This window comes from Cucurbita maxima, unplaced genomic scaffold (assembly GCF_002738345.1).
Source record: "Cucurbita maxima cultivar Rimu unplaced genomic scaffold, Cmax_1.0 Cma_Scf00036, whole genome shotgun sequence".
Classification (NCBI taxonomy): domain Eukaryota; kingdom Viridiplantae; phylum Streptophyta; class Magnoliopsida; order Cucurbitales; family Cucurbitaceae; genus Cucurbita; species Cucurbita maxima.
The window spans coordinates 783,947-795,882 of NW_019272052.1; the positions used below are offsets into that span (position 1 = coordinate 783,947).

At 38.1% G+C, this 11,936-nt stretch overlaps 2 protein-coding genes across 7 annotated transcripts in view; both read left to right on the forward strand.

Moving 5' to 3' along the window:
- LOC111468124 (protein STRUBBELIG-RECEPTOR FAMILY 3-like) overlaps positions 1-4,969 on the forward strand; it is an 8,675-nt gene extending 3,706 nt beyond the window's left edge. For all 6 annotated transcript variants that reach the window (XM_023113212.1, XM_023113213.1, XM_023113214.1 and 3 more), the window contains 8 exons: positions 510-575; positions 781-1,208; positions 1,290-1,690; positions 2,874-3,145; positions 3,262-3,400; positions 3,920-4,056; positions 4,134-4,290; positions 4,639-4,969. In XM_023113212.1, the coding sequence (XP_022968980.1) occupies positions 510-575; positions 781-1,208; positions 1,290-1,690; positions 2,874-3,145; positions 3,262-3,400; positions 3,920-4,056; positions 4,134-4,290; positions 4,639-4,737 (1,699 nt within the window). In that variant the 3' untranslated portion in view covers positions 4,738-4,969. The remainder of the gene's footprint in view (positions 1-509; positions 576-780; positions 1,209-1,289; positions 1,691-2,873; positions 3,146-3,261; positions 3,401-3,919; positions 4,057-4,133; positions 4,291-4,638) is intronic.
- A 713-nt stretch (positions 4,970-5,682) lies between these two features.
- LOC111468268 (secretory carrier-associated membrane protein 1-like) lies at positions 5,683-10,840 on the forward strand. Its single transcript, XM_023113434.1, has 12 exons — positions 5,683-5,927; positions 6,634-6,741; positions 6,849-6,911; positions 7,268-7,301; positions 7,390-7,512; positions 8,322-8,384; positions 8,469-8,562; positions 9,362-9,407; positions 9,496-9,563; positions 9,676-9,724; positions 10,145-10,210; positions 10,303-10,840. The coding sequence occupies exons 1-12, from the start codon at positions 5,877-5,879 to the stop codon at positions 10,387-10,389; spliced, it is 852 nt and encodes a 283-aa protein (XP_022969202.1). The 5' UTR covers positions 5,683-5,876; the 3' UTR covers positions 10,390-10,840.
- Positions 10,841-11,936: the final 1,096 nt, after the last annotated feature.

The following is an 11,936-nucleotide window of genomic DNA, read 5'->3' on the forward strand; positions in this document are numbered from 1 at the left end:
TTTTTTTTTTTTTTTTTTTTTTTTTTTTTTTTTTTTTTTTTTTTTTTTTTTTTTTTTTTTTTTTTTTTTTTTTTTTTTTTTTTTGTGAGATCGTACACCGGTTGGAGAGGAGAATGAAACATTCCTTATAAGGTGTGAAAACCTCTCCCTAGCAAACACATTTTAAAATCATGAGGCTAATGGCGATACGTAATGAGACAAAACAGACAATATTTGTTAGTGGTGGACTTGAGTTGTTACAAATGGTATTAGAGCCAGACACCAAGCGGTATGTCAGCTAGGACGTTGGGCCCTTAAGAGGGTGGATTGTGAGATCCCACATTAGTTGGGGAAGAGAATGAAACATTCCTTATAAGGGTGTAGAAACCTCTCCATAGCAGACGCATTTTAAAACCGTGAGGCTGACGGTAATAGGTAACGGGTCAAAGCGGACAATATCTGCTAGCGGTGGACTTGAGCGATTACATTTTTGCTTGCTTCCTTGATATTTATTCCTTGTCTTTGTGCAGGAATATAGAGAACAACCTTTTCTCTGGACCCATACCTGAGAAGGTGCTGAGTATCCCTAATTTTAGGTGAGTGGGAGGAGATGCTATTTCTCTTTTATTGTATGTTTTGAACTGAGCTATTCTGAACATAAGACCAAGTGTATGTCTATTGCTTCGACTAATTGAACTGAGTTAATTGTGTGGACTGTTTCATATATTTCACTAGCTGTTACTTGGAAGCTCTCATGTGAACTACTTAGATCTCATTTTTGCATTACCATCTCTGTCACAGAAAGGATGGAAATCCATTTAATTCTTCTGTTACTCCGGCGCCTACTCCTTCTGTATCTCCCCCATTAAAGCCAGCACCAGCACCACGAGTTTCAGGAGCACCGCCCGTTTCAGGTGCACCACCAGTTTCTGGAGCTCCACCGTCCTCTAAACGAAACCCAAAGAAACAGGCTGATGGACCATCAGCACCAGAGGAATCCAGTTCTGGAAGAAACAAGAAAAACACTAAAAGGGTTGTTTTGATAACAATTGCAGTAATTTTGTCATTCATAATTTTGGTTTTGGCATGTGTGCTGTTTATGCCGAGGTGCAGAAGGAGAAGAGTTGATAGTAGTTCCAAGCAACATCAGATAGGTGCTTCTAGGGGCGAGAGAGAGAACGCTGGAAATCAGGGATCCATGCACCATACAATTGATCAGATACCAAATGGTTAATACATCCTATTTAGCACTTCTTTTTGGTCCTAGAAAATTATTCCTTATGAACTGAAATGTTAAAACTTATCAACAGTTCCAAAAGCAGCAGTTGTGAGGCCAAAGCAGGAACCTCAACCAGTGGCTCAGAAGGTTCCAAAAGCTCATGAAGAAAGACAGAAAGATATGCCAAGAATCAGCGCTGTTCCAAAGAAGGATCATCATGAAGTAGATATGAACACACTCGATGTCTATCTAAGGCCTCCCCCTCCCCCACCACCACCACCACCTCCTGTTGAAGTGGTCTCTGCCGTGCCCATTGTTCCAGCTGAAGTTCCTCCCTTGAAGCCTCCCACTAAACATAAAGTTACCTCAACTTTTGCAAAATCTTTTACCATTGCATCCCTTCAGCAATATACAAACAGCTTTTCGCAAGAGAATCTTCTGGGAGAAGGAATGCTTGGGAGTGTATATAGAGCACAGCTTCCCAGTGGGAAGGTAAGTTTACTGCTGTCAATAATGTCATTTTGTTTCTAAATTTTTGTTAACCCCTTTTGTTGAATGAAAATATTTCCGTAGTCTCTTTCCTAGAACATTTGGTGTTCTATTCTATTAATATTCACCATGCTCAGATTGAGGGATCAAATTTAGTTTCAGTTGGGCTAAAATGTGAAGTCGATGCTGTTGTGTGAGATTCCGCATCAATTGGAGAGGGGAACGAAACATTCTTGATAAGGGTGTGGAAACCTCTCCCTAGTGGACGCGTTTTAAGACCTTAAGAGGAAACCTGGAAGGGAAAGCCCAAAGAAGACAATATCTGCTAGCGGTGAGCTTGGGCTGTTACAAATGGTATCATAGCCAAACAACGGGCGGTGTACCAACGAGGAGGCTGGATCTCAAGGAGGTGAATTGTGAGATCCCACGTCGGTTGGAGTGCGGTTGGAGAGGGGAACGAAGCATGCCTTATTAGGGTATAGAAACCTCTCCCTAGTGGACGTGTTTAAAAACCTTGAGGGGAAGCCCAGAACGAAAATAAAAAAGGACAATATTTGCTCGCAGTAGGCTTGGACCGTTACAAATGGTATTAGAGCCAGACACCTGGCGGTGTGCGAACGAGGACACTAGGTCCTCAAGGGGGTGGATTGTGAGATCCCACATCGGTTGGAGAGTGGTTGGAGAGGGGAACGAAGCATTTCTTATAAGGGTGTGGAAACCTTCTCCTAGTGGACACGTTTTAAAACCTTGAGGGAAAGCCCAAATAGGACAATATTTGCTAGCGGTAGGCATGTTGACTATAAACGAGGAGCAACAAATTGTGCAAAATATTCAGATTGTTTTTTTTTCCACCCCTCTTCAATAGGTATGTTATATTGCTAAAGTAGGCCGTTGCTTTCTTGAATACTGTTATATTCACACACTGCAATTTAAGAAAGTTATACAATGCACTTTCATGAAGAATCAACATGCATCTATTTTCAAATACCCCAAAAAAGTGTCTAGCATAGAGAGCTCAGGCAAACAAGGATAAAACGAGTGTGGGGGCGCTGTCTCATTATATGATTGAATGTGTATACAAACAATTTAATCATCCCAGCCTAATTTTCTCCTTATTGATATGCATTGCTATGTTTAAGCTCTCATGACCCATATCTAACATTTACTCATTCTAACAATTTCAAAGTTACTGGCCGTCAAGAAACTGGATAAGAGAGCATTCAGTCAGCAAAAGGACGATGAATTTCTGGAGTTAGTGAATAATATCGATAGAATTCGGCACGCTAATGTGGTTGAGCTCAGTGGTTACTGTGCAGAGCATGGTGAAAGGCTTCTTATCTTCGAGTATTGCAGCGGTGGAACATTGCAGGATGCCCTGCACTTAGATGAAGAGTTCAGAAAGAAACTTTCATGGAATGCTCGCATTAGAATTGCTCTTGGAGCTGCAAGAGCCTTGGAGTAAGTAAGCAGTTCATATGACCTCTTTTATGCAAGTTTAAGCTTTGCCACTGACTGAGTGTTAAGGGGAAACGTGTATGCTTTTATATTCATTTGTTTTCCTTATTTGTTTGAAGGTATCTACACGAGGTCTGTCAGCCGCCTGTAGTTCATAGGAATTTCAAGTCTGCAAATGTCCTGCTTGATGATGATCTTTCCGTGCGCGTTTCAGATTGTGGTCTGGCTCCATTGATATCAAAAGGAGCTGTTAGTCAGGTAAGCCGTTACCATTAACCTTCTCGTAGTCGAAATTCTCTATTTCTTAATGCAAATATGACACAGAACCTGAAATTTATGTTGGAAATCTGCTCTGACGTCTTGTTTTATGACTGAGATTCTTGGAATAGTTTAATGATTTACCGACACTTAATATTAGACCGTTACATATGGTATCAGAGATAGACACTGGGCGGTGTGCCAGCAAGGACACTGAACCCCCAAGGGGGTTGATTGTGAGATCCCACATCGGTTGGAGAGGAGAGCGAAACATTCCTTGTAAGGGTGTTGAAACCTCTCTCTAGTAGACACGTTTTAAAATCATGAGGCTAACGGTGACACGTAACGGGCTAAAGCAAACAATATCTGCTAGCGGTAGGCTTGAGCTGTTATACACACACAAGCAGTGTGATAATGTGTCGGACTCTTCCCAGTCCTTCAATATTTCAGACTCTAAACATTTACTTATGCCAAGTAAAGCTTAAATTATTTTGACACATCATTTTCGATACTTCCCAGCTATCTGGTCAGCTTCTAACGAAATATGGTTACGGAGCACCAGAATTTGAATCAGGAGTTTATACACTTGAGAGCGACGTTTACAGCTTCGGTGTGGTTATGCTGGAACTTCTAACTGGTCGGATGTCTTATGACAGGTAAGTAGTTGAAAGAAATGACTGATAATTATTGGGACATTTCTAGTTTATTCATATTCTTTCCACTGTTTGTATAGAACGAGGACCCGAGGTGAGCAGTTTCTAGTCAGATGGGCGATTCCTCAGCTTCACGACATAGAGGCATTGACAAGCATGGTCGATCCTTCACTCAACGGTCGATACCCTGCCAAGTCGTTATCATACTTTGTCGATATCATATCAAAATGTGTTCAGGTGAGTAGATGCATGACGTTGATGTTGGAAACATTGTTCTTCATTTACTCCTATTGATTCGCCAAATAGTATCATATCGTTATAATAGGTTTATTGTGAGATCCCACACCGGTTGGGGAGGAGAACGAAACATTCTTAGTAAGGGTCTAGAAACCTCTCCTTAGGAGACGCATTTTAAAAACTTTTAGAGAAAGCCCAAAAAGAACAATATCGGCTAACGATGGGCTTGGGGCGGTTACATTTATGCTACAACCTTGAAGAGTTGGATTGTACCCTTGTGATATAGTTGTCGATTTTTTTCATCCACCTCAAATGTGCATCTTCACGAAACCTTGTTTACATTTGCAGTCGGAACCTGAATTCCGGCCACCAATGTCGACGGTTGTTCAGGACTTGCTCAACATGATAAGGAGAGAACCTCATGGCAGTGGTTCAAGTGAAGATTGATATAGTTTTGAACTCAAGCTAGCCAAGAACTCATAGCAAATTCCCATGGTAGCAGCATGCTCGAGCCATTCGTCGTCTTCCTTCGGGTTTGTCTAATAGAACACTTACGTAGCAACAGAGCTCCAATTCTTGTGGTGAATCATTTGTAATCATTCCATTGTTTATTAAACTAGATAGTAATGTGTATTCTGAAGAAATATATGGTAACCCGTTGTTGGCGGCATTTCTATTATCTAGTTGCCTTATAGTTCTTATCAGATGGGTTTTGGTGAGCTACGACGTGCAGGCAGCTTCGTATGCTTACTGGCCGAAACTAACGACCGGTTATGAACCATTGGAGTATTTGGAAGGTTTTAACGACCGGTTTTGAACTCAAACTAACGACAGGTTCTTATGTTTACAGCCATTGGAGTATTTGGAAGGTTTTAACGACCGGTTATGAACCATTTGCGAAATTAGACTACGATCATAGGAATGAAATAGTTTTCAAAAATAATATTATTACTCTTAATTTTTTTTTAAATCTTAAAAATACTTTTAAACGTTACAAATTTTTTTATAAAACAATATTATTCCATCCAACACCTTCCCTTAATCGAGGCTTCACTCCTTTGGAGTCTTAGTCTTCGTACCTTCAAGGAAGCTGGCTTTGGGCTTTGCTTTGAGTTTCCCCAAAATGCCTCACACCAATGAAGAGTGTATTCTTAGATTATAAACTCATGACCATTCCCTAAATTAACAGATGTGGGACTTTCATCATCCAACAATTTTCACGCGATAATCATATCTTTTTTTTTTTTAATTTTAAGAATATTTTTATTAATTTAGCAATGGTGGGACCCGCTGCATCACTAATCTATGAGATTAGAGTAATGGGTGTGTTTTAATTACATTAATTATTTCACGCGCGAACATTTTTGGCTTCAGTTTTTGTGGGATAACAAACACAAACAGAATACACCGAAAGCCGAAAAGCCAAAAACCAAAACCGATCAAAAGGCAAAAACGAAAAGGATTTTGAGATTCATTCTCTGTTATCTTCTTCCTGAATCTACATTTCTGTAAGGAAGCTCGGGTTTCAATCACATTTCTTCGTAAGTTTTTATTGTCCTTTCAGACAATACGTTTAGATCTTCCTAATGAGTCGGTACAATAACAATCCTTTCGATGAAGACGTCAATCCCTTTTCTGTAAGTTATCTTCCTCTGCCTCTGCTTTTGTGTTTGCTGCATTCGGATTAGAGATTGCAGTTTCTGATATTTTGATATTTGTATTTTGGCGATCTGTGTAATGAGCATTTTCATTTCTCGGATGTTTGTTGCTTCATTCCGTCGTCGTAATGTGTTGATTATGGTTTTCTCTTTCGTACAAAGGACTCTCGGATCTGCAAGTGGTTTTTCACTTCATTGTTATATTGAAATTTGTTAAATAAAGTCGTCTATAGAGGACAAAAATAAAATAAATTCCCAGTGGGCTTTTGTTGCTTCATTTTCTATTAACTACCTCGTCTAACCTTGTTCGTTTGAGATTTTTCGTGCATGTGCGCTATTTTCTGATGATCAGACGTAAATGTGATTATTGTGAAATTTTGTGGTGTTTAAACTGCTGTGATTTGTTTTCTGGGAATGGGATTCAGGAAACCTCAATATGATCGAGTTGATTTTGAATTCTTTCTTAGTTTATTGAATAACTATGGCCTATTAGTGATTTATGATAATAAGTGAAATGCTTGCCCCCTCCATCTTTTTGAAGGAGTTTGTCGGTTTGAGTTCTATGTCCTTCATCAAAGCAATCCGATACGTTTGTCTAATGCAGTAATGCGATGTTACTTAGTTTGTTCAATTAGCAGTTTTGGCCTATTTTTTGCATTATTTTACATGTTTTCCCTATATCTAGAATCCTGGAGTTGGAAATGTTCCACCTGCAAACTCGAGGCTCTCACCTCTCCCCCCTGAAACTTATGATCGTGGTGCAACAATTGATATTCCTCTTGATACTATGAAGGTGCATTAAATACTTCAAAAATTTTCCTTTCTTATGGATTTTTATTATTTGAAACGTTATCAGGGGAAATGGAGTCACTTGTTTTTACTTTTCTTTTGAACTTTTAGGAGTTGCAAGCTAAGGAGAAGGCACTTCAAGCTAAAGAAGCTGAATTAAAGAAAAGGGAGCAGGTAATCGCTTTACCATGTGACATATGCATCATAAAATCCTACCTCTAAAGGACATATTTCATGTCAATAGTGTATTCAAAATGTGGCTTGTCCTAATTGGCTACTTATTGAATGATAATTATCAGTGCACAAGAAATATGAGTTACAAAATAACTATTGGCCATTCTTTCTCATCCAGTCATTTGTTTTGAAGAATATACTGTGTTTTTCTTGTACCAGTCATTAATTGTTTCGACACTTATTTTAGATTTTCATATTTTTGTTTCATTGTTGCAAGGGTAATATGAGTTAGCTGATCCCTTGTGTTTGAAAGAAAGATTTCTTTATAAATGACTTTGTCCTTAATTGATGCTCAGGCTTTAAAACGGCGGGAAGATGCCATTTCAAGAGGTATGCATAATTGTGTGATTGCATTAGAAAACAAGTGAATCGTAATTCTTCCCTCTCTAAACTAAAATTTTTCAATTAACTTTGGCAGCTGGAATTATTATAGAGGAGAAAAATTGGCCACCATTTTTTCCTCTTATCCATCATGATATTACAAATGAAATACCCATCCATCTACAACACATTCAGTATGTTGCCTTCACAACGTTCTTGGGTGAGTGGACGTGATGCTCAGTCATGAAAGTTACATTCTTGTTTGAAAGTCCTGATGCTAGTTGTTTGCTGGTTTCTCATGATAGTTTAGCTAACTTTATATGACAGTAATGTTAAAAGTTGAAACTTAAATGGCAAATAAAACCTTAATATGGTGATGCCATATTATTTATCAAATCATTTCCCAATATTATGGTTTTTGATACTGTTTATTCTATCTGAATATCATATTTTTTAATTCACGTGGATGCACTTGGAGTTGAGGTTTTGAGGTCTGTCAGCTTAACGAGAAATCTCATGCCCATGATATTTTGTTGTCGTCAAGTTTTAGCTGCCAACCCTCAACTTGTGGTATGACCCTTACAACCACCATCAGACTTGATCTTCTCAAAATAGACAGCTCGAGTTCTTTTAATTAATCAGTATGTCTAGCAATTATGTAATGGAAGCAAAATCATTAGTGCTTTTTGACGTTATTGATTAGTTAAATTGTGGGTTAAGGAAGCATCTTTCCAATTATTCAGTAGTGAAAAGGATTAGTCTACTTGTGTATCTTTTTGACTTGTAGATGAAAGGCATGCTGACATTTATCATCTGCCCTCATTCCACACTACATCATCCTGGAGCACCCTTCCCTTTCCCTCTTCATCCCTCACTATACACAAAAGGGAGAATTCAAATGCATAGCACTTTCCATCTTTCCAGGAATGATTGACTTTTTATAACGTAGATTATGTAGCTAAATCTAGTGCAGTTTCCCTCTGTTCCATGTGAATCAGTTATGACAGTTTGATTCACGTTTGAATTTAGGTTTGGTTGTGTGCCTTTTGTGGAACATTGTAGCAGTTACGGTTGCTTGGATCAAAGGGGAAGGTAAGTTGATCCCCATTATATGCCAGTTATCCTTCAAAATATGTTGTCTTCTATGGGTTGTTACTATAATTATTCCTCATGTAGGTCCAACAATATGGTTTCTTGCGATTATCTACTTCATATCTGGTGTACCTGGAGCATATGTTGGGTGGTATCGGCCTCTCTATCGTGCTACAAGGTATAACCCAAGGGAACTATGTCGTTTCCTTCACTACCTTGAAAGAAGAATCCCCTCAAATCACAGCCCTTAGTGTTAATTGTACTTTATGGGATTTTTTCAATAGAGAAATCAATATTACTCTTATATGAGTCGAGGAAGCTGCAAGAACCTGTATTATGTGATAACTGATAGGAAAATACCTTAAGATATGTACTAAATTAGGCCAGAGAGCATGTTGTTTCTCTGGAGAGAAGGAACATTCGTTTGTCCAAAGAAGTTGCTTTGGTGTGGAGCTGATGAATAGGTAGTATTCAACAAATTTATTTGAGGAAAAGTACTCTCTTGTTCCATTTAGTTTGAGATATAGTTCGATTTGGTGTCTCACATTTAAAACACCGTGGTTGGCCCTCTTAGTTTGAAAATTAGTTTTTTTTTCTTTCTTAAAAGAAACCACACTTCTATTGGGAAACATGAAAGTACATAACATGGTAACACAAAAACAACAGCCCAACTAGAGGAGTCCAATCAAAGAAGGGTCTTCAGTCGAAAAGAATTAAGCAAAGCTCATAATGCGAGTAGCAGAAGCCCACAACAAGTTGTTAGGCCCCCCCAATTTCACGTCCAATACGAGTCTTGAAAACATATGCACACTCATCCCAAACTTGGTCATCTCTGCCGAGGTCATATTTCTGAACTGGTATATTGATTCATAACTTATTTGTGAGTAGTAGAAATTTAGCTCTTATGACAAGTGATCTGTATGTTGGTTTGGTTGGTTTGTGGCACTTATGACAAGTTAGATAATTTACATTTACAGGACCGATAGTGCTCTGAAGTTTGGGTGGTTTTTTCTAGTTTACTCGGTAACCTCACAACTTTGCATTTCAGTTACTTTTCCAGCTATGAAGATGTTTTGCTTTGTTTCCCAAGTTAACAAATTTGTTCTTCCAGATTCATATTGGTTTCTGCGTATTTTCTTCAATTGCTCCTCCCATTATATTTAGGGGGAAGTCTCTTACGTAAGTTTTGAAGCCCTTATATGAAAATAGAGGGTTATACTTGTTGAACAACTAATATTTTATCTTAATTTTCTTGAGAGAAGTTAATGTTTGTTTGATGTGTTTTTTTCAGAGGTATCTTACCTGCTATAGACTTGTTGAGTACTAATGCTGTGGTTGGGGTAAGTTCTACTCGAGATTGCATGTCTGTGTATATGCTTTGAAATGCTATCTATTATGCTAAGATCAACAAATATAGGTATTCTGGATTATAACCTCCCTCTCTCTTGAGTTTCAAGTTTTAAATCCCATGTTAAAAGTTAGAATGCTAGTACATGGCTTGATTTTATGTGTGAACCCCTGTATTAAGGCACCCGACATCTTTTCCAATTTGGCTCTCTTGCTACTCAACTTATATATATAACAAAATTGGACTTTTGCATTTAAGCATATGAATGTTTGCTGCCAAGTATCCAACTACAAAAGTAACCATGTCAGTTATTATTTGATCTTTTACTCGTATGAACATAGTGATTTTCTAAGTTTGTATATTGGTTTCGGTTTGAAGTCTGCTACTTAATGATTAATGACACTTGTCACAGACATTCTACTTCATTGGTTTTGCATTCTTCTGCATTGAATCACTGATCAGCATATGGGTTATCCAGGTTTGTATCTCACGAAGAAATGTAACATCTTCCTCGTATGCCTTCAATTTGTTTTGATTCCCACTGAAAAACTTCATACATCCAATTTGCAGCAAGTTTACATGTATTTCCGAGGTAGCGGTAAGGCCGCAGAAATGAAACGTGCAGCCGCCATGGGGACCCTGAGGGCAGCTTTTTGATATGAGCATCCAAACTGGTTTGCGCAAGGAAAATCCATTATTTTGATAACCTTAATTAAACCAACAGTTTACATATAGCGAGGTCCCTTACCGCTTGACCCTTCATTGTTATTGTTTGCATATAGTGAGATTCTTGTATTTTATTGTTATTGCTTTTTTGGGGTTAAATTATAAAAAAATACGCTTGACCCTTTATTCAAAAGTATTTGTATATTTTCAAAAGTTACCATTTTTGTTTCTAAACTACTATTGGAGGATAAATCTTTTATGATTTTGGATGGAAATTGACTTAGAACAGTAGCCATTATGAGCCTTGAGTTCAGGTTCCATTTGAAGGCCACAACCTTGATGTTTTACAAGCAGCAGAACAGAGGTTAAAGGGTGTTTAGGCACACAAGCTCTATCATCTTCTTGGCTATTCTTTCTGCAATGGCAGAGTTTTTACAGGTTATGCAAGTTTCTTCTTCCTTTTATTTATTTATTATTATTTTTTTTCTTAGCGTCTAGGTGGGAGTTTTTAAAATCCCTAAAAATGATTTATTGGGCTGTTTGACTTTTCAAGTTCCCTTGATTTTGGTTGCTAATCTAATTTAATGGTGTTAGATGAGATTTCTATAAATTCTTTGTGCTTTGACTTTCATAATTTTGTATTGTACAACATGACAAAGTGGGATTTTCTTTTCCCTTATTTGCCTAACCATATTGAATCTCATTGGTTAATTTTGTTACTTTCCTAACTCCTTTTTAATACTCTTTAATTGATTACCCAATATATAGTGATATCTTGAACTACTTTTTACGCTTCCACCTAAAAAATATTATAAATTATTAATACCTTCTTTGTCCCTCGACAGTTTGTAACTAAACACATGGAGTGTCCTCACTGCAGGACTAAGCGTAATGAGGCGTATTATGGCACGAGCTAACGATAATCATGCATCACCCATGTCTGTGTCTGTGTTGTTCATGCAGGTTCGCAGCAACATGTCAAGCCTTAATAAAGTTCTTCCACCATATGCATCAGTACCTGTCAATTTCTTTGAATTTGATTCTCTTTGAATTTGATTCTTGTGAACGTACTCTTAGTCGTGTGATTGGAAAATAAGGCACCATAATATTCTTCTAGAGTTGGTATAATTATTGGTAATGTAGTAGGGTAGCCGAGTGCAAAGAGTGGAAAGATTGGAGGGTAGAAGTGCAAGTGCAAGTGCAAGTAGTGGGAATGCCCATAACATAAAAAGAGACCAATCAGAAGCCGCCATTCACATACAGTGCATCTAATCTAAACAGGGGCAGCTCCATAATTAATTAATTAATACTCAAATCCATCCGTTCCAGCTGTACGGCCAGGATTTGATTCCAACATTTACCCTCCAACTGTTTTCTAATGACCGACCAAAATGACACGCACCCTCCCATTAATGCCCATTCCCATCTCTCTTCTTACTGAAACCTCATCTCGTGTGACTTAACTAACTTCCATGTACTATTTCGTACTTTCACACTATTCTTCTTCTTCTTCTTCTTCCCCCCCCCCCCCCCCCCCC

Bases quoted from the DNA above. Each gene is read 5' to 3' on its own strand.
- LOC111468268 (XM_023113434.1), top strand. From the start codon at position 5,877: ATGAGTCGGTACAATAACAATCCTTTCGATGAAGACGTCAATCCCTTT. The intron at 5,928-6,633 runs GTAAGTTATCTT...CCCTATATCTAG, and splicing joins AAGACGTCAATCCCTTTTCT to AATCCTGGAGTTGGAAATGT. The intron at 6,742-6,848 runs GTGCATTAAATA...TTGAACTTTTAG, and splicing joins TTCCTCTTGATACTATGAAG to GAGTTGCAAGCTAAGGAGAA.